Source organism: Lepidochelys kempii, chromosome 1, assembly GCF_965140285.1.
Source record: "Lepidochelys kempii isolate rLepKem1 chromosome 1, rLepKem1.hap1, whole genome shotgun sequence".
Lineage (NCBI taxonomy): Eukaryota > Metazoa > Chordata > Testudines > Cheloniidae > Lepidochelys > Lepidochelys kempii.
This window is the reverse complement of record NC_136380.1, coordinates 241,930,269-241,950,636: the sequence shown is the minus strand read 5'-3', so window position 1 is coordinate 241,950,636 and position 20,368 is coordinate 241,930,269. Positions and strand designations below refer to the sequence as shown.

Sequence of the window (20,368 nt, the reverse complement as noted above, 5' to 3'; positions counted from 1 at the left end):
GAAAGAAAAGGGAATGGCATTGGCATGGAAGAGTGAAACATGATAAAGTGTTTTCTGTGATTGGGCCAAATCCTGTTCACCTTACTCATGGGAGTAATTCCACTGAAATCACTAGGACTATTTGCATGAGTAAAGTGAGCAAGATTTTGCCTGTTAACTGGAACTGGGCAAGAGAGAGAGACTAGGGGATGAGTGTGTGACTTATAGTATAAACAATCCAGTAAAAGTTAGAGAGTGGGTGTCTGGATCTAGCATTATGAGCAAGGGGCAGACAGTCAGATAATATCTATTACCAGTGTGACAGAACAGTAGAATTCAAGGGCCCAGTCCTGCTCCCCTTAAAGTCAATGAGAGTTTGGCCATTTACATCAAAAGGAGCAGAACCTAATTTATAATATAGTTTTATTTTGTACAGTGTCTGTCAAACTGTATCCCAAATCCCACTGGAGTGAAATACACATTAAAATACAAAGAAACTTTCAAAACAACATAAATCAAAACTAGTCAGAAATGATGATTGTTAGAAAATCACTAGGTAGGCAGGGATCTTCAATAAATCCCAGGGACAGGACAAGAGGGTTATGGGTAGGAGGGGAAACAGGGCTCGGATCAGCCTTTCTGATGAAGATAGTTCAGAACTCAACAGCATGTAGGATGATGGAAATTGACTGATGGTTTTTAAGATTTGATGTGCTTATTTAGATGTTGCTCCCAATGAGGTTTGGAGGGCAAAATGTAAAGATGGGAAAGAACCCAGCACTATAAGCCTGTTTAGACCTTGCTGAAACAAAATCTTCTTTTTCAGATGGAGAATGTGTTAAAAATGGCCCTGTCAATAAGGGTTCATAGATGTCCTTAAGCATCTACCAGTCTGTTCCTTCCTTTTTGGGATGCTAGTTCTTAATCCCTTTGATTTGTTTTGCTACTTGTTATCCCTTCTGACCCAACACTAATGCTTTTAGCATAAAATGATGGATGGATGACTTAGGGGTCTAAACTGAATATTGGTTTATTTACTGGCACCTCAGTAACCACATGTCTTCAGGTAGACAGCATGAATTGAAGTTTGATAAATGAATAAGATCAGTGTTGGATGAAGGGACTTGTGTTGTAAAACAGGATGGAGCACTGATGAGCTTTGGAGAGGATCAAGCAATGCAATCAAATCAATTTGAACATGCTGGTGCTCGATTTTTGTTTATTTTATTTTTTTAAAGCTAGTAAATAGAAGATTTTTTTCTATCAAAAACTGTCCCTGAAAGTCTAGTGTTTACAACCACAAAATATTTCAATATCATCAAAGGGTTATGATGAGATTTCATCTTATTCAGCACTCTGATTATTCCCAATTATTTAAAATTATTTAGAAGGGCTGGGCTTAATGTTCTGAACACTTAAAGTCAAAGCACACAGGATGTTAAATAAATATCAGATGTCATTAATGGCCTTTTTATTTTCCTATGCTGTGATTTGCAGCTTCCCACAAAAAAAAAAAGTCCAAACCTGCAAAGCCTTACTTCTGAGATGTGTCTGGTCACATATATACAAGGGCTCCCATTGTAATAGATATAGTAACAGTTATTAAAGGGGTGCTATCAAGGTTGTTAGGACTAAAACTTGGCCTGTGAGTACCTGGAAAGTTGTATTCTATTGTACCTTAAGGTTCCCAACTGTGCACTTTTTATATATCTGATAAAATCCTGACCCTATTGAAATTCAGTGGGTGTGTTCCCAGTCAGTGGTGCTCCCAGTGTCTTCAGAAGGCCAGGATTTTACACCAATCCTTGCTCTAGTGCAACATTTAGACACTGTCAATTTACATTTGGCTCAAAAATTAAATTTGGAAATATTAAACTTTTATAAAACCTAACACCAATATAAATGTTCCACAATTAAAAAAAGAAATTCCAGTGAAATGGTTTTTAGACAAAATAAACATTTGTCTACAGTGCTTGAAACCCAAACACTACAGCATTAAGATCACAGAAATAAAACTGGCTATAAATAAAAGTTAAACCAACTTTGGTCTTGATTCTTCAAAGGCTTGGGCATGTATTTAACTTTAAACACTGGGAATCATATCCATGTCTTTGCAGAACTGGGATCAGAACTGATTGTCCAAAGAGAGAGAGAAAAAGTAAACAAAGGCCATAAAGGGTGACAAACTGGATTTTAAAAATTCATTCACTTTCCATAATCTACGGTCTTATTAGTAGCATACAATAGTTAAATAAATGTTTGTTTCCAGTATTTAATTTCTAAACTGACACTGTTCCTTTCAGAAAAAGACCTTAAAAAGCAGCAGCCAACAAGAATTTGGGTGCTGATTAGAGCTGGAATAAACTAGTTCATCAGAAAAATTTCACCACCAAAAAATGAAGTTTTGGTTAACCAGAAATTATTCACAAACGTGTGTTGAATTCACTGAATAGTTTCAGCCCCCTTTGCCCCCCCCCAACAATTTTTAGGCTAGAGTGACATGGGGATTTAGGTGCCACTCACAAAACTGGAGGTGGTGCCCATATTCCCCTTTTACCCAAGCCAAGAGCATTCACTCAGGATATAGGAGACTTGGGTTCAAGCCCCTCTTCTGCCTGAGATGGAGCAGGGATATGAACTTGAGTTTCCTGCATTGAATGTGAGTTCCCTAACCACTGGACTATAGGGTATCCTGGTGTGGGTCTCTCTCAATGTCTCCTGTTGAAGCTGTACCACTTTTTGTAAATTCATTGGGCCAGAGCCAGAGAGTGAGACTACAGTTTGGTGGGTAGGGCACTCACCTCAGAGAGGGGAACACTTGGGTTCATGTCCAGGCTGTAGTGCAGGGGGGTAAAACTTTTTGGCCCGAGGGCCACATCGGGGAATAGAAATTGTATGGCGGGCCATGAATGCTCATAAAATTGGGGTTGGGGTGTGGGCTCTGGGGTGGGGCTGGGGATGAGAGGTTTGGGGAACAGGAGGGTGCTCTGGGCTGGGATTGAGGGGTTTGGAGAGTGGGAAGGGGATCAGGGCTGAGGCAGGGGGTTGGGGCATGGGGAGAGGTTCAGGGAGTTCAGGCTCTGAGTGGTGCTTACCTCAAGTGGCTCCCAGAAGCAGTGGCATGTCCCTTCTCCTGCTCCTATGTGGGGGCATGGCCAGGCAGCTCTGCACACTGCCCCATCCACAGGCACCGACCCTGCAGCTCCCACTGGAGCACATAGGAGCCAGAGCGTGGCCATGCCATGGCTACTGGGAGCTGCATGGTGTGGCCCCCGGACTGAGCTGTGTGGTCCAGCCCTCGACCCAGCACCCCGGCCAGAGCGGGGCTGACCCGCGTGGTGCGGCCCCAACCTAGTACCCTGGCTGGAGCGGGGCTGAGCCGTGTGGTCTGGCTCGCAGGCCAGCTTAAAACGGCTTGCAGGCCGGATCTGTCCCTCAGGGTGTAGTTTGCCCACCCCTGCTCTAGTGACTATTTATATAAAGTGGAAAAGGTTCAGCAGGAGAGATTGAGACCCACCCACTGAGTAGGGCATTCACCTGCAATGTGGGAGACTCAAGTTCAAATCCATGCTCCACATCAGGCAGAGGAGGGACTTGAACCTGGGTCCCCCATATCCTGGGTGCATACACTTGGCTATTGGGTAAAAAGGGTAAAAAATATTCCCACCTGCTTCTCCACTTGGTGAATGCCTGAAATTGAAATATTATGTTTTGATCAACCTGAAATAAATTATTTTTTCATTGTTTTGTTTTGTTTTGTTTTCTGTTTGTTTCTCTGAGAAAACTGAACAATTTACATTTTGGGTCAATCTAAAACAATTTTGATTTTTTGTTAGATTTTTCAGTTTGGCCAGTGAACCAAAAAATTGGTTATTTTCACAGCTCTAGGCCTGATATTGCACACTTGTGTATGTAACTCTATGCACCTGAGTGGTCCTATTAAGATCAATGAGTCCATGTGTGCATAAAGTTAAGTGTGGCTCCAATCCAATTCCTGCTGAACTCAGTGGAAAGACTCACATTGGTTTCAATGGACATTGGATAGGGCTCTATATGTATAAGTGGTTGTGCAGGATTTGGGCCTTATTGTGCGCCCCAAAAGTAAATTTTTAAAAAGTGTGTGTGCGCGCACACCTTGGAGCTGAAATGCCCCTGCATAGGTTTCCTGGCATAGTGTGTGCTTGGCTGAAGAGTATCCCTGACATATTGGCTAGGCTGTCATTTGTTTTGCATGTGAAGCCAATGTACACAAAAATACAATTAAAAAAAATCCTATTCCAGCAAATAGATTATTAAAAAAAAAATCCTTGGCTTGAAACCTTCAGATAAGGTGGTGCAGTATGAAAACTTTAAGATGGGCCACTTTTTACCTTAACAACCTTGATCATGCCTTTTAAACAACCTCTGGTTAAACACACGCACACACTCTTAATTCCTTTTGAGATCAAGACTGAGGAAAGAGATGCTGTGTTAAAAATATATCACAAGCTATTTGTTACAGATCCTAGTGCTTCATTGAATGTCTCTTTGAAATGTGAGGGAACAGGGTTAAGAAATGCTAAACTGCTGTCAAAAATATTTAAAATATATAGTCCTAAATGACAGCTGTATATGGACAAGAGAAACTGTATCACAAAAGGAAAAAGAGGTCCAGTCTGAATAGGCATTTCTATTAAAAATAGCACAACTGTACATGAGGGGAAAATAAAGTAAAATTCAATCTAAATAAAAGAAGAAAAAACATTTAAGAAATCTGTGTTTACTCTGGCACGCGACTGGCCTACACTGCTTTTGACATATTAGGAAGAATCTTGGCTGGGACCTCCTAAAAGCACTTAAAAAGGCATATGTTTCTTTTCAGAATATAAGGGTCTTGGAATGTTTTCTTTAAACAGAATTCTTATAAATCTTTTTTTTTTTACTTGTGTGCACGCATTTCAGAATAACTTCCTTAACTCCATTCCTCAGACCATTTGAAATAATTATTTTACTGACTATTTTTGCCAATTGTGTGGCCTTAGCTATCTATATCCCCTTTCCAGAAGATGATTCCAATGCCACCAATTCCAATCTGGTAAGTCCTCACAGATGTCCAATTTTACTCTTTTGTAGACCTTGTTTAAAACTGACTGGAGAGTCTGTCAGGAGCTAAGGAGAAAATAAGGCATGCATCAACTCCATACAACAGAACTGTGGATTTTAGTTTTGAATGCTCGTATTGCTCTTTATTCATATTAGCACTTGTCTCATCAAGGCCTGTTGTAGGAAAGAATATTCCAAAAAACGGTGAGAATCCTGTATGTGGTGTTTTGGTTAGTAAATCTGTGTGTGCTGTAGAAGTGTTTGGTAAATTTAAACTACAGGTGTTTTCAGAATATCTTTAATTATTGATTGCTATGCCTTTGTTTCATTAAGTGCCTTTGTGTAATTGATAAGGTCCTTTTCTCAGGTGGTGTACAGCAGTGCAGCTTGGTGTCTAATTTCTAGGAAGCTCGTTGGGACTTGTGTGTGTTTGAAGGACTTTTTTTCTCATGCCTGGGAAGATTGCTGTTCCTGTTTCCATTGATGCAAATGCCACTATTTTGGGATAGGTTGTCCATGGAAAAAGGAAGGAGTGTTTACTTTTGGCTTAGTGTGAAGTCATAGCAAAGAACTCTGTTAAGGCAGAGCACAACACAAAACAGAGGTCTGGAATGCAATCCACAGAACAGAATAAAATTTAGCCCTCCCTCTGAAAATATTATGTGAATAAATCTAATGATCTGATTGGGACAGCATGAAGTCTTACTCTGGGAGGGTGAGACTTGAGATATTGTTCTCTTACCCCAGTTGAAACTCTGTCACATGAGAGACCTTCTGGATCGATAGAGTGGGGGAAATAAGGGCCATTTCTCCTAAACAGAGACAGCTGGCATGTATGACCTGTTAAAAATGTCATGCTATTCTCTGGGGAACGGGTCGTTTTGATTAAATATTCTCTTGAAGTTGTCTAAAACAAATTGCAGTAAAAATAAAGACTTTAGATCTTTCCTGGAACACAGATCCTGGGTAACATCTTAAACTTACTCTTTTGCTTTGAGAGAAAAGGCAGGTGAGGTAATACCTTTTATTTGACCAAGAAGAATATTAGCTGACCCACCTTGTCTCTCTAGCTGATGCTCGCCCATTGGGGGACCTAAGCAGGAATATTTTTGCCCACCCCCAGTACTAAAACAGGCAAGTTCTTATAATAAAAAGTGAATAGGGGGCCCTCTTTGAGCTGTTTGGGGCCCTAAACAATTGCTTAGTCTGCTTCTGCCTAGCACCGGTTCTGCAAACAACCTTCTTGCTTTGAAACGTCTTTAAAAAGTTAAAAACAGGGAAGAAGTGTGTGCCTGTTCATGTGTTTTCAGCCATTTTCCACTTAGCTTCAAACTCATATTGGGTTTTCAACAAGGATGTTTGTGAGTTGGTATCATGACCTATTGCCATTTGTCCTGCTTTCTGATTGAACCATTGGAAACAGAGTGCTGGATGATGATGGGTTGCGTGGGTGTGCGGATAATTTACTTTAACAGTAAAACACGTCCCTTTTCAGCAATGGACATCTTGTAATAAAAGTCAAACAACAGTTTCTGTGTCTTATACAAACAGGAATTTCCCTTAATGGCCATTATAATAAACAGAATACTGTCTTCTTGTCTACTATACATTTTGATTTATAACATTAAAAGATACAAATGAAGCAGATTTGAAGCTTGGAGGACTTCAATTTCATCCTATTCCAGAGCTAAGTTAAATTGGGCTGAGGATACTTGTCTTATTTCAGCATCATGAAACTACTGGATAATGGCAACTGAGTAACATTTCAGATAAACTTTGGTAATAGGATCAGGTAGACTGAAGTTGGCCTGTCTGGCATTATGATTAAAATTAAGTTGAGCAGCTGCCATGCAGAGATCTGTTGCACACATATGGTACCTCTGTTTAATATCTCACCTCATCCCATGACCGTCCTATCAAAACACCTCCCCTTATTTGTGGGTGATATAATATAAAATACAAGAATTCCTAGGGATAGGTTAGTAAAAGGTGTCCACTTTGCTTGGGGCTGGGTAGAAATAATTCATGTATTTGGGCAGCTGGTCTAGGGAGTTAGAAAAAAAGGGGGAAAGAAAAAAAAATTAACTGTTTCCCTATATCCTGTTGTTGTTTTTTGATCTCAGTGGAATAACAATTTAAAATGTCAGCAAAGGCTCACATAGTAGGTCATATGTCCAATGGCAGTGAAGTGGGGTTTCATTCAGTGGCAGTAAGGCTTTACTTTGCATTATGTGCTGAGCCCTGGAGCACTGACTGCTGACTGGCCTCTTGTCCTGCCCCTTGTAAAAGGGGCATTCCGTTAAAATCAATAGAATGTCAGGACATAACCTGGTTGGTTCATCCTAAGGGAAACCTCCCCTTTGCTGAATTAAGCTTTCAAGTTGTATTTCATTCAGTACAGAGTTCTACCTGTTAACATTTTGTTTTCTCCCAAAAGTTGATATGCACAGGTTTTAATATTTGTACCCTGGAATTAAAAAAAAATACATTGTATAACCTATTTCACACACAGTGCATTCCAAAATGCTTCACAGAAATGTGGAATATAATTAGTTAAATATTAAGCAATAGCTAAGGGAGAGCAGAGCTAAGAGGTTTAGATAAGGGTGAAAAGATGTGTTCTGCAGAGATTTGGAATGAGATGGAGTGTTGATGGGGCACAGAGGTAGAAGAAAATTGTTCCAGAGCTCATCAACTGCAAAGCGCAGGGCTCTTGCACTGAAATAGCCAAATTGTGTGGAAGGGACAGAGAAAGAAGGGCTTTAAGTGCAGAGAGAAGGATTATAAACCAAACATACTCCTGTTCTAAACCCAAATGTATTTTGTGGACTACTTTTGCTTGATGCAAACACTCAGCTGTCAGTTTATTTTATTCTCTAGTTTAGGAGTCGAGAACCTCAAAGGATTATTTCTGCAATAGAAAGGGTGTGTCCTATTTCACTGTGGGTATGTTAATATTGTGTGCAGGTGGGCATATACTGTGTTATCCCTTTCTTTTTTAAAGAGTCAGTCTGACTGAAAGGAAGCAGAATGTGTCCAGCTGCCCAGGAAAAATCTTCACTTAGGTAACAAGTCTTGCTTCACATTCACTTTGCAATTTCATTTGGGGTGGGAGGGGGAAGATGGAGCATTACCATAACAATTCTTCCATCCGTGATTTTCTGAGACGTGGAGAACCTTCTTCAAGAGACATATTACCCAGTATGTGATGTGTAACAATTCTTCTTCTTCTTTTGTTTTTTACAAGGTTCGACAGAGAAAAACAACTGTTTTCCAATAAACTGGCACACTTTTCTCAGGCTGTGAATGCTACTTTTCTAATATCTCATTGTCACTTTTAAAGCAACTTTTTCTTTTGAGATGGGGGAGAATTAAAACAATTTTTTAAAAAAGTTAATGGCAAGGTTGTTGTATAACCTATTTGTTGGGTGGTTGTTGGGAGAAGAGGGAGTTGTGGACTGTGTGAACTTCCACGAGTGCTTTTCTTTTTGTGTGAAGCTGAGCAAAATGGTGGCTAATGTGGATTCACTGAATAATTATGATCTGGGGAAATTCTACCTGTGAGGGTATGAGATTAATCAAAAGTCAAACAGGACATATTTGTACTCTCCATAAGAGTCTTGCTCAGAAGTACATACACCTCACTCCACATGGATAATATCCACTGTCACACATTCACCTCCCTCTTTTTATCACCTTTGCCATTAGGTACGATACCTACTCTGCACTAAATCAGAAGTTAGGAACATACATAAGTCTTATACGCAGTTCAAATAGCACAGGCCCATCTGAACTGAAAGAGAACCTTCGTAACATGTTAAGATGTTAATATAGGATCAAGGACACACAGATGAAAAGTTCTGGTTCCATCCGGGACGGGCACTTCTACGTATATACACTAACCAGTTCATTAAAATATTAATATAGGACTTGCTATCCTGGATTACACCATCAAGCCATTTTAACTGGGTGTAGTGATGTAGACTGGGTTGTGGAGAGTTGCCCATAAATGTGTTAGGTTCCTGGTGCTGATTGGAAGCCCCCTTCCTCAGCGCTCTGCATGGTTATAAATGTGTTTTTTGGGAGTGGCTCCTACAGGCTGCTGTCACATTTGTTGTTAGACTGTGAGTGATGCACAGTATTATCACCTAATGGTGCTGATGCACCATGCAGACGGGGTCCCACAAGTTCCATTAGCCCGGCTGTTAGATGGCTCACTCTGTTTCTGCCTTGACGATGAGAGATTCCTGCAGCCTAGCAAGGAGTCAGGAAAAGAGTCAGTGTATAGCTGCCCTTCTTTCTCAATCAAGTAACAGAGAAAGAAGAGAGTGAGTCAGGGGTCATTGAAACCTCTCCCAGCCCATCACCAGTCAGGCCCCAAAAAAACAATGGCATGAAACCTAGGCTGCATCCTTACTCAGCCACTCCAGGAGTTTTCCACTTCCCCTTAATTCAAACCCAAATAAGGGGAATTTTGGGGTGAGTAGCCAGGTCTCCAAGACAAATATTGTTGAAACCAACAGGGGACGGGGGGAGAGAGAGGAAAAAGAGATGGAATGTATGAGCACTGATGGCATGAAAAGGAGAGCAGAATTCAAGAGCTTAAGGAATGATGGACACACAACTGATTAATTGATTGGCTAAGGACAGAACTGATTACATGACTGAGAGGGAGCTACAGCAGATGAACTGGGGAAGGAAAAGACAGAATTGAATTGTCTGGGGTGGGGAGACTGGGTAAGAACTGCTTGGGAAGGGGCATGCAAAACTGATTAACTGTTGGTTAGTGAATGTGCATACAACTGGACTGAATGGGGGTGGAGACGAGGAGAAGAGATTGTGGGGGAGCATAGGATGAATATTGCTGTGGCCACCTGGCACCTTCCAGTCAAGTACTGCCTCTAGTTCAGTGTTTTTCCTTCAGCAGTGGCTAGCGCTGTACCTGTTCCAGAGAAAGGCCAAGTCTCCCCATAACAAATAATCAAATCATGTATACATTTTTAATACTCCAGAGTATTTCTGTATTTACCAGGCAGGCATGCAGTGGTCATAAAGACACTCAAAAGGATACTGAGGTGTACAGTGGAATGACCAGAACTTTTTATAACATTTCATGGTACAATTTGCCTGGTGTAAGGAATACTGGGCCATATTCACCAGTGATTTACACACTGTGCAGTCCCAGTCAATGGACTAACTGTGGCGCATTGTTTAGTTTAGTGTTTTAAAACTCTTTTTCCAAATCAAAATCTTTGACTACATTCACCCATAGACTTTTATTGGTTCTTGAATAGCTTCTGGGCATCATGCATATGTTTGATTTTTCATTTCTTCCTTTTTTATGTGTGTCCATGCAATGCAAATGTTTTGTTTAGTTTTTTTTTTAATGTAAAAGTACAGTACATATGAATGGCCACTTTTTAAAACAGCAGACATCTGTGTTTATAAATTTAGGGTCTGAGCTGCCACTGACTTCAATGAGCATGATATCAGGCTGTTGAAGTCCTGTAATAATAGAAATATGCATGTAGCTTCTACAGTTTTCATATTTACTTCTCCTCCCCACCCACTTTGTGTTCACGAAAAACTTATTACACATACAAAAGTATTAAATGCAAAATCATTTTGGAACTAAGGAACTCAACTAAGGTTTTGTTTAAATTTTCAAATGAAAAAAGCTCACACATAGAACAGGGCTGTGTATTCTCTCAGTGTAGTCAGGAAAAATGAAGCTAGTTTGAGGGGAATTAAAGTTAGCCTGTTGTGTGGCTGTAGTTGATATGGAGTCTTTGTGCTTGTTATTCCTGGCGATTATGCATAAAAACAGAGATAATGTACCTTTGGAATAAAACTATAGGCTGCCTAAGATAGGAAGCTGAGAGGAAAATGCTTCTGTCATTCTACTGGCAATTGTAAAATGGCACACCTGGTCAGTGTCACAGCATGGTGATAACATAACTAGGTTAAGACCAAGATTTGCAACACATTCCATGTAACACAGCTCACTTGACTGTTTATGCTTTTGGATAAATAGGAGAAAATTCGTTGTGGTGTTTTGATGGCCCTGCTTTCCCTTTCTTGAACTTTTTATAGCAAGGAAATCCTGTGCTACAATAGTTAAACTAAAAATTATTTTTCTACACTCATTTTTGAGTGTGTTTGCAGTTGGATGTTTACCTTTTGATTAACTTCTTACAACTGAAATGTGCCCCTTGGAGCAAGAAAGATGGGATTTGTACATGCCTGTCAGAGATTGTGCCAGCCAGTCTGCTTGTGAGTGTGCCTGCCTGGGGAAAGTGGGCTTGCCTGTAAGATAGAGTACAAATATATGTCTAGTTTGCTGCCTGGCAATTACGTCTGTATCCAATTGTATGTATGATGTCTGTACAAAAGAGAAAAAAGTATGTTTAATTTTTCTGCATTTTGTATCAGACGCACAATTAATGGGTATATAATACTGTGGCTTGATATATTGTAAATCTAGATACTGGTAAAAAGAAGCCTAATCAGTTTGCTCATCACAGAATTCTGAAGGTCAGATACTAAAGTGCAATCATATGGTCCCTTCCATTGTACAAAGTCAGAAGTAAATTTACAAATAAGATTTTAAATAAAATGTAGTGTTTCTCACTGTTTGAGTTGCCAGCTTGAGACACCTTGGATCTGATATTCCAAACTTCTGAGCACCCACAGCTTCAACAGAAGTCAGTAGGTGCTGTGAATGTTCAGCATCACTGGCAGAAATGCAGCATGGTCTGGGTGTGGAATCAGGCAGTTCAAATCCTTATCCTGGCTTTGTCATTAAGTCACTGTGGCCTCAGGCAAGTCTCTGTCTCACCTTTCCCAGCTGTAAAATAGGATGCTGCTGCTCTCATTCATTTAAGTCTAGGAGGAGATAAATTCGTTTAAGTTTATGAGGCACACTGATACTATGGTGATAAGTGCCCTAGAAAAGCCCATCAAGAAAAGAATAATTGTGTATTCATCCCATAGTGTGAAATAAGTATGCCGGTGAGTGATCAGGATAAAAATAGTGAACAGCTACCAGGGTGGATTTGATTTAAATCATGATTTAAATCACTAGTCAGGAAGACTCGATTTGATCATGGATTTCTACATAAAAGTGCATTCTTGTTGGTTGTTATAACCTTAATACATATTCTTCACAACTCAGAGATAGATGTAGGTTTCATTTTTAGAAGGTACACACTATACATATTCAAAATGAATCACTTTAAAAACTTTTCAGATTAGTGTTACAGCTATATCAGAAAATGAATGGTTGTTTGGTTATTTCATTTACCAAAGGTAATTGAAGCAGATATTTATGAAGTCATTGGGAGGTGAACTATCTCTAATTCAACAGGTTAATCATTAATATTTGGAGGATTTTCTTGCCATGCTGTATTAGGAGCAGAACATCACCAGACAGACATTTAAATTGTTTTATTTAACTAAAACAACAACAACATTATGTATTCTGGATTTTTTTATTCAACAGCAAACATATAATATTTTAACAAAACAAGCACATGAATTTTTGAATTTAGTTAAACATTCAAGTTTTTTAAAATCAGGTTTGTTTTTGTTAAAATTGTTTTTAACTAAAATAGTTAAATGAAATATTAAAAAAAAATTAAATCCACTATGTCAGCCAGGTCAGCATGAGAATCTTAAAATATTGGCTTCTGCAGCTAACTCAGTCATCTTCACCTTCATTTTCCTGTTTGTTCATAATCTGGAAAAGAAAAACAAGCTTTCCTGCTTTTTCAGGTCCCAAACGATTTCTCAGTTTGGAATGAATTAGTCCAAAGGAAGAAAATATTCTTTCTACACCAGCAGAAGAAGTTACTGCTGTTAAAAGGGAGATTATCACTTCAACACTCTCTGAATCTAAGTGCTTAAGTGACATCCACCAGTTCACTGGTGTGACTTTCTTTAAAACATCATCAGCAAACATATATTTCTTGAATGGTTCTTATTCCCAAACTGGGTCTCTTTTACAGTCTGCTGCCATTATAGGTTTTCCCTTCTAGTGAGAGAATGCTATGGTAGTTCTCAAATCAATGAAGGCTACACTCAGAAAGACCTCAAGACTTTTGGAATATGCTGCTCAAACAGTTTCACTTTTGTTTCTACTGCCTGTCCCTCCCTTCTCACATTTATCTACAGACTTCTTGACCAGATCTATTCCGCCCCCAACAATCTTCTATTCATTGAACATTTTGAAACTTTGCACTTTTAGAGAGAGGTAAAAGAATTGACTCTGTGTACACAAATTTGCAGAGGGACAATAAGGTTGAAGTGTGTTATTTCTCACCTTTATATATTATTTATTTAATTTATTTACAAACATTTTTGCTGTTAACAAGCATGTTATCTCTGGAGACACAAATTCACAGTTTGAGAACTGCAAAACTAAGCATTTCTGGTGGTATCTTCTAGACTGAGCACTGAGTCCCATTGGGTAGATAGAAAGATTAGCCCCTGGAACCCCATAAAATTGGGTCCCTAATCCATGAACTATTGGAACTCATTTACAAAACTTTTCTTAAACATTACATTAATATATTGTCTCATACTATAGAATTAGAATTTATAATCCCTATTCCATGATAAGATATATTTCAGCTATAATGTATCTTAATTAAAACTATCTTTAGATAGGTTTTTTCCTCCAAAAGCTATCAAAAAATCCGATTTAAATAAAAAAAATCCGATTTTTAATTTTTTTCTTAAAATAATTGATTTTTATCCACCCTGACAGCTACCTCACTCCCTGGGCACCATCCACCCTGTGCACTGAACGTCGGGGGTGGTGGGTGGGGTCCTGTGGGAAAAATCCTATGTGATCATGTAATTAAAAACTGCAGAATAAGGCATGTGCACAAGGGTGGCAAATTAAAGTTCAAAGAGTAACTTAAACTGTGGGATTTCCTAAGTTTCATGTGCTTGACTTTGTAACCTAAGTAACATTTTTAATGTAATTTCTGAATGTGCATACAGTGGAACCCCGATTATTCGATCTACTGGGACCAGGGCCAGATCGGATAACCAAAAATCTGGATAAACCGGAGAATGGGTGGTCGGCCTTGAGCTGTGAGCCTGAGGTGGCCGGGCCTTGGGCTGTTGCACTGACAGAAGGAGCCTGAGCTGTCCAGGGCTGACAGCAAGTGTGCCAGCTGGCCAAGGCTCACAGCCAAAGCCCCAGCCGTGTGGGACTCAAAGCCTGAGCCCCACCACCGTCAAACCCAGGTGGCCAGTGGTTTGGTTAATAAGGAGAGCCGGATAATGGAGGCTCGGTTAAATGGGATTCTACTGTATATATTAAAACAATGTTATTATTAAGATTGCAAAGTCAAGAACTCGAAAGTACTTTACTTGGCAACCTTCATGCTCTTTTAACATAGTTTTTTTAAAAAAATGTAATTTCCTAGGTTCTAAAAAGCAAACTAAAAAACAAATTCAATTATATGGCATCATATTAACACCACCATGGTTCATCAGCAAGACTGGAACCTTTGAATCAATCACACAGACCTCTGCCACGTGAGCTAATGGTAATGGATAGCAGTAATAGATTGTTATCCTCTATGTGAACCAGCACAAGAGGGGGGTTGAGACAAGCACTTCACCAGAGTGGTTCACAGATATTTGCTGACAGCAAAGGAATGGTGAGACTCAGGAATCGTGGGTATCATTCTACATTCTGGAGGGGAGTGTGATCTAGTGAGCACAGACACTTCTTCCTGTCTTCCCCAAGCTTGACCCCATCCTCACCAACCTGTCCCTGTCCCAGTCCTGTCTCCTCCCTACCTTTAGCTCCGTGTCTCAGTCCCATTCTCCTTGCCTACCCAGACCTGGTCTTCACTTCTCAGGCTTCTCATCCTATCCCCTCCCAGGCAACTCCTCATCTGATTTGTGTCTTCCTTCCCCACTCTACTGGCTCCCAGTTTCCCTCCCTGGATTCCAGTGGCTGAGCAAAATGGCAGGGGGGCGAGACTGTCTCCCCAGCAGCTTTCAGGGGTATGTGTGGTGCCTTTTCATGGCAATAGGTATAACTGAAGGTGGCACCACCAATGATCCATTGACCGCCCCCGTCTCTCCCAGCTCTGCCACTGCTCAGAACCTGGCTCCGGTACTGGGTTCCTTATCTAATCTCTCTCCCTGTCCAAGCCTGTCCTTGGCTGTCACTGTCTCTTTGTCCAGCCAGTTCAAGTCAATTCCTGCTCCTCCTCCAACCTGTGCCCCCTACCCTCCCAGCCAATGGGCTTCCAGTCCCTGCCCCCACTTCCTTTACTGGCTTTCTCTGCTCTCCCCGCCTACTGCCAGTCAGACTTCCTATTCCCTCCAATCTCCAGTCCCAGTCTCACTAGATTCCTTGGTCAGATGGTCCCATTTCTCTCCCAGATGACTCCACTTTCTCCTCCACTGGCTCTGGCCCCCTTCCCCTGTTCCAGTTTTTGTCCCTTCTGCACTGAAATCAGACAGCTTCTCCTCCACATTGCCTGGATGCCAAAGGGAGGTCACTGGGTGTGCAAAGAGACAGGTTCCCGGTTTTTAGTTCCAGTGCCCAGTCCCACCTCAGCCAGGAGCCGCTGGGAGCAGAAATTACAGGGAAAGACTTCTGAGCCCAAATAGCTTGGCTCTGAGCACGTTCAGTCACTATGTGGGGTTGGAGCATGTGCAATCTCCTCAGCACTAGGAACTGTGACAGGCTCAACTATGCTCCATTAGGATGGCATCTTTGGAGACTATAGCTGTTTAGCTCTAGCAAGTGTCTATTGAGTATGTTAACTGCAATTTTTCAAAGGCTTATAATTTGGCCAAATTTGGGTTAATTTTCATGGGGTCAGCAGAAGGCAAATCTCTGACACCCAGGCCACCCCTTGCCAAATTTCAAGTCCCTGCTCCAAAGCATGAGGGTGCTAGCGCATTTCAAAGAAAATGTCTTCAGAATGTTGAACATGGGCAAAATATATTTTTCTTACCTTCATTCTTAGAAACATCTGAACTGATTTGGCTAAAATATTTTAAAAATACTCAGCTTGAGTCAGCCATCCAGCATGGAAAATTTCAGCCCAAATGGTTAAAATTTGGCAAAGCTATGTGTGATGGGTTGGATCACAGAAACCCGCTTAGGGCTGCCACCTGATGTGCCAAGACTACTTCTGCCCCTGCCTTCCTTGCCAGCATGGGACTCCAGAACCCTGCCTGGCTGTGCCAGACACGCTTGCTGGCCACAAACACAGACCCAGGTCTGAACCACGTCCCACAAACTGCAAGCTTAACTGAGAGCAGCTTACAGAAGTGTGCCTGTCTTTAACTCTCAGATACCCAACTCCCAATGGGGTCCAAACCCCAAATAAATCTGTTATAAATTGTTCGCCCTCTATAACACTGAGAGAGAGATATGCACAGCTGTTTGCCTCCTTCCCCCCCCCCCGGTATTAATACATACTCTGGGTTAATTGATAAGTAAAAAGTGATTTTATTAAATACAGCAAGTAAGATTTAAGTGGTTCCAAGTAGTAACAGACAGAACAAAGTGAATTACCAAGCAAAACAAAATAACCCCCCCAAATCCATGCTGATACAGTAAGAAGCTGAATACAGATAAAATCTCACCTCAGAGATGTTCCAATAAGCCTTTTTTACAGACTAGCCTCCTTCTAGTCTGGGTCCAGCAAGCACATCACATCACCTCACAATTTGTTAGTCTCTAAGGTTCCACGAGTACTCCTTTTCTTTTTGCGAATACAGACTAACACGGCTGCTACTCTGAAACCTCACATCCCTTGTAATTACTGTCCTTTGTTCCAGTTTCTTTCAGGTATCCCTGGGGGTGGAGAGGCTATCTCCTTAGCCAGCTGAAGACAAAATGGAGGGGTCTCCCAGGGGCTTAAATAGACTTTCTCTTGTGGGTGGAGACCCCCTCCTCTCTCCTATGCAAAGTCCAGCTCCAAGATGGAGTTTTAGAGTCACATGGGCAAGTCACATGTCCATGCATGACTCTGTTTTTTACAGGTAGCAGCCATGGGTCACATGCTACCTTGAATGTTCTCAAGTAGACTTCTTATGTGGATTGGAGCATTCCAAGATCTTTTGTCCCTTAAGTGCTTCTTGATTTGCACATTCCTTTCTCAAGAAGCTGACCAAATGTTTTACAAAGGTTACTTAAAAATCAAGCCAGTACACAGCCAATATTCATAACTTTGACTACAAAAATGATACATGCATACAAATAAGATTAATAGATTCAGTTATCATAACCTTTACAGAAATATGTTACATGGCATATGTAGCATAAAACATATTCTAGTTATGTCATATATACATTCATAAGCATATTTCCAGAAAGCCTTATGTGGTGTACCGTGTCACTATGAACAGCTGAAAACAGGTTCGCAATAACGTGAAGTACTGGGCAACTTTAAAAACAGCACTGCCTGTAATAAAATTGTCGATATGAATGTATAACAAAATGGTTTACAGAATGAATAATATAATGAAAATCATATAATAGTTACAGAATTAAATAATAGATGATATATAATGCTGTAACTGTATTAAGTATAATTATATTACGCAATTTGTAATGCAGTTAGAGAATAGGGACTTGTCTACACTGGAAAGTTTTACAGTCAATGTTCTGTTGGCATACTGCTATCAACATAGCTTTTTCAACAGAGTATGTATACATTTAGCTGCCTTTGCTGATACAGTGTGTCCTCGCAGCATCAGGTTACATTGTAAAAGATGTGTAGCACTGGGCAGGCATCTGTGTCCACCCCATGCCACCCTCTGGCACATTATTTTGTGGGATATTTTTGCACTGTGTTGTCAGATAATAGCACTCCTTTCAGGGAACTGTGGGAATCTGAGGTCAAATTCCCACAGTTCCTGCTGTTTCAGCCAAAATCTACTTGTTTTTGCACCATTTTTAAAAATCCACACAGTTCCCTCTGGTCCATCCTATTATATTTTCTGCTACTTTTAAATTTCTCCTGGTTCTCACTCAGACCTGCATCATCTACTTCCCCTTTCTCAATGAGCTCCTCCTCATTCTGCAGTTCTGGGCCCTCCCCACCTCTGGAGGTTGTGAGGTATCCACTGTCCATGATGGGTTAGGTGAGGGATCCCTGCGCAGTATGGCATTGAGCTCTACACAATAGTGGCACCTTTTGGGGGCAGCACAAGATTTTGTTGCCTGCCTTTGTCCTCTGGTAAATGTCCTGCAGCTCCTTCTTCTTTTCCTGGCAGTGGCACTCATACTTGTCGTACCCCACCTTCTGCATTGCCTTTGAAATATTGGAATGTACATCTTTATTCCTGCAGGAATTCCATAATCCTACCAGCACAGCTCCTTCCCCCCCACCCCCCAGACTAAGGAAATCCAGGACCTCTTTCCTGGACTAGACAGCAGCATGAGGTTAAGCTGGAGTTTTACCTGGAGCCATACCTGTACAGGCGTGCCTGCAAAGGTGAGCTAGCAGGAAAAGAGGCTTCCAGTCACTGGGACCCCTGGCAGCAGAGTTAAATATTCGACCAGAGCGGTCACTGCCACAGGGACAGGTGCATTCTGGGCTTGTTGCTGGAAGACTGGTTGTACCAGTACAGGTACTTCTGCATTCACACAGCCATTGTGCCGGTAGAACTGTGCCAGTAGAGGACGTATGTTGTTCAGGGAACTGGTTTAAATTCACCAGCAAAACTTCAGGGTTTTGTTGGCAGCACTCAAAATTGTGTGTGGACGTGGGCAAGGCTATGTGGACAGAAGGCAAGTTTTGCTGGAAAAACTTTGTAATGTAGACCAGGCATAGTAGAGGGAGAGGTACAGACTGGGGTGGGGGATGTTGATTTTCATATGACATTTGAAAAAGAAATACATAACTTCTGTGGCAGAGAGAGATATTATCTGGGAAGTCTGTTCCAGGCAGCAGGAGCTGCAGATGAGAAGCCTCTTGTACCAACAGCAACGGAGCTTGTTAGAATAGATAGATGTGCTAGCCTAGAAGAGGGCTCAGGAAGAGATGTGGGGAGAAAGAAATTCTGTGTGGTAAACTGAAATAAGTACGTAGGAGCTTTTAAAATCAAAAAGGGCAATTTTGACCTGGATTCTGAAATAGATGTGGAGCCTCTGGAGGTATCTTCAGAATGGTGGTACTATCTTTAGATTATATTCAAATTGTATATTTTGCTTATGGAAGGTCCATACTTCAACACAAATGCTACTTCCCCAACCATTTTCCCCTTTAGTTTTAAACTGTTTAAATTTCTGAGTGATCATATTATAATGATGTCCCTTTAGAAATCTCAGGTCGGTACCTTCTTTGCGTTTTGTCAAATCTGCTGTGAAAGTGTTCTTAAAATGAACAAGTGCTGGGTCATCATCCAAGACTGCTATAACATGAAATATATGCAAAATGTGGGTAAAACAGAACAGAAGACATACAATTCTCCCCCAGAGAGTAAAGTCACAAATTTAATTGATGCATTATTTTTATAATGAGCATCAACAGAATGGAAGCATGTTCTCTAGAATGGTGGCTGAAGCATGAAGGGGCATATGAATGTTAAGTATATCTGGCATGTAAATACATTGTAATGCCGGCTACAAAAGTGCCATATGAACGCCTGTTCTTACTTTCAGGTGACATTGTAAATAAGAAGCAGGCAGCAGTATCTCCCGTCAATGTAAACAAACTTGTTTGTCTTAGCAATTGGCAGAATAAGAAGTGGGACAGAGTGGACTTGTTGGCTGTAAAGTTTTACTCTGTTTTGTTTTTGAGTGCAGTTATGTAACCAAAAAAAATCTGCATTTGTAAGTTACACTTTCATGATAAAGTGATTGCACTTCAGTACTTGTATGAGGTGAATTGAAAAATACTATTTCTTTTGTTTATCATTTTTACAGTGCATATATTTGTAATAAAAAAAATATAAAGTGAGCACTGAGCACTTTGTATTCTGTGTTGTAATTGAAATCAATATTGAAAATATAGAAAAACATCTAAAATATTTAATAATTTTCAATTGGTATTCTATTGGTATAAGTGCGATTAATTTTTTTGAGTTAATCGCGTGAGTTAACTGCGATTAATTGAGAACCCTAGTAGCTATTTGTAAATCCTGAAAATCACTGTAGGTGCATTGGATGTTCCGTACATTTGTGTTCACGGAAAAGAGCACAAATGAAGGGAGATGCAGGGATAAGTTTACAGTACTGGGTTCGTCGGTATACTTTATTCCTTATCTCTGTAAAAATAATAAAACCTTGAAGCCCTGGAAATGTTCAAAATAAAGT

General features: G+C 40.6%; 1 protein-coding gene across 1 annotated transcript in view; it reads left to right on the top strand.

The window, feature by feature from the left end:
* CACNA1C (calcium voltage-gated channel subunit alpha1 C) overlaps positions 1-20,368 on the top strand; it is a 704,641-nt gene that overhangs the window by 108,906 nt on the left and 575,367 nt on the right. Inside the window, exon 3 of the mRNA XM_078849824.1 lies at positions 4,950-5,053. Within this exon, the coding sequence (XP_078705950.1) occupies positions 4,950-5,053 (104 nt within the window). The remainder of the gene's footprint in view (positions 1-4,949; positions 5,054-20,368) is intronic.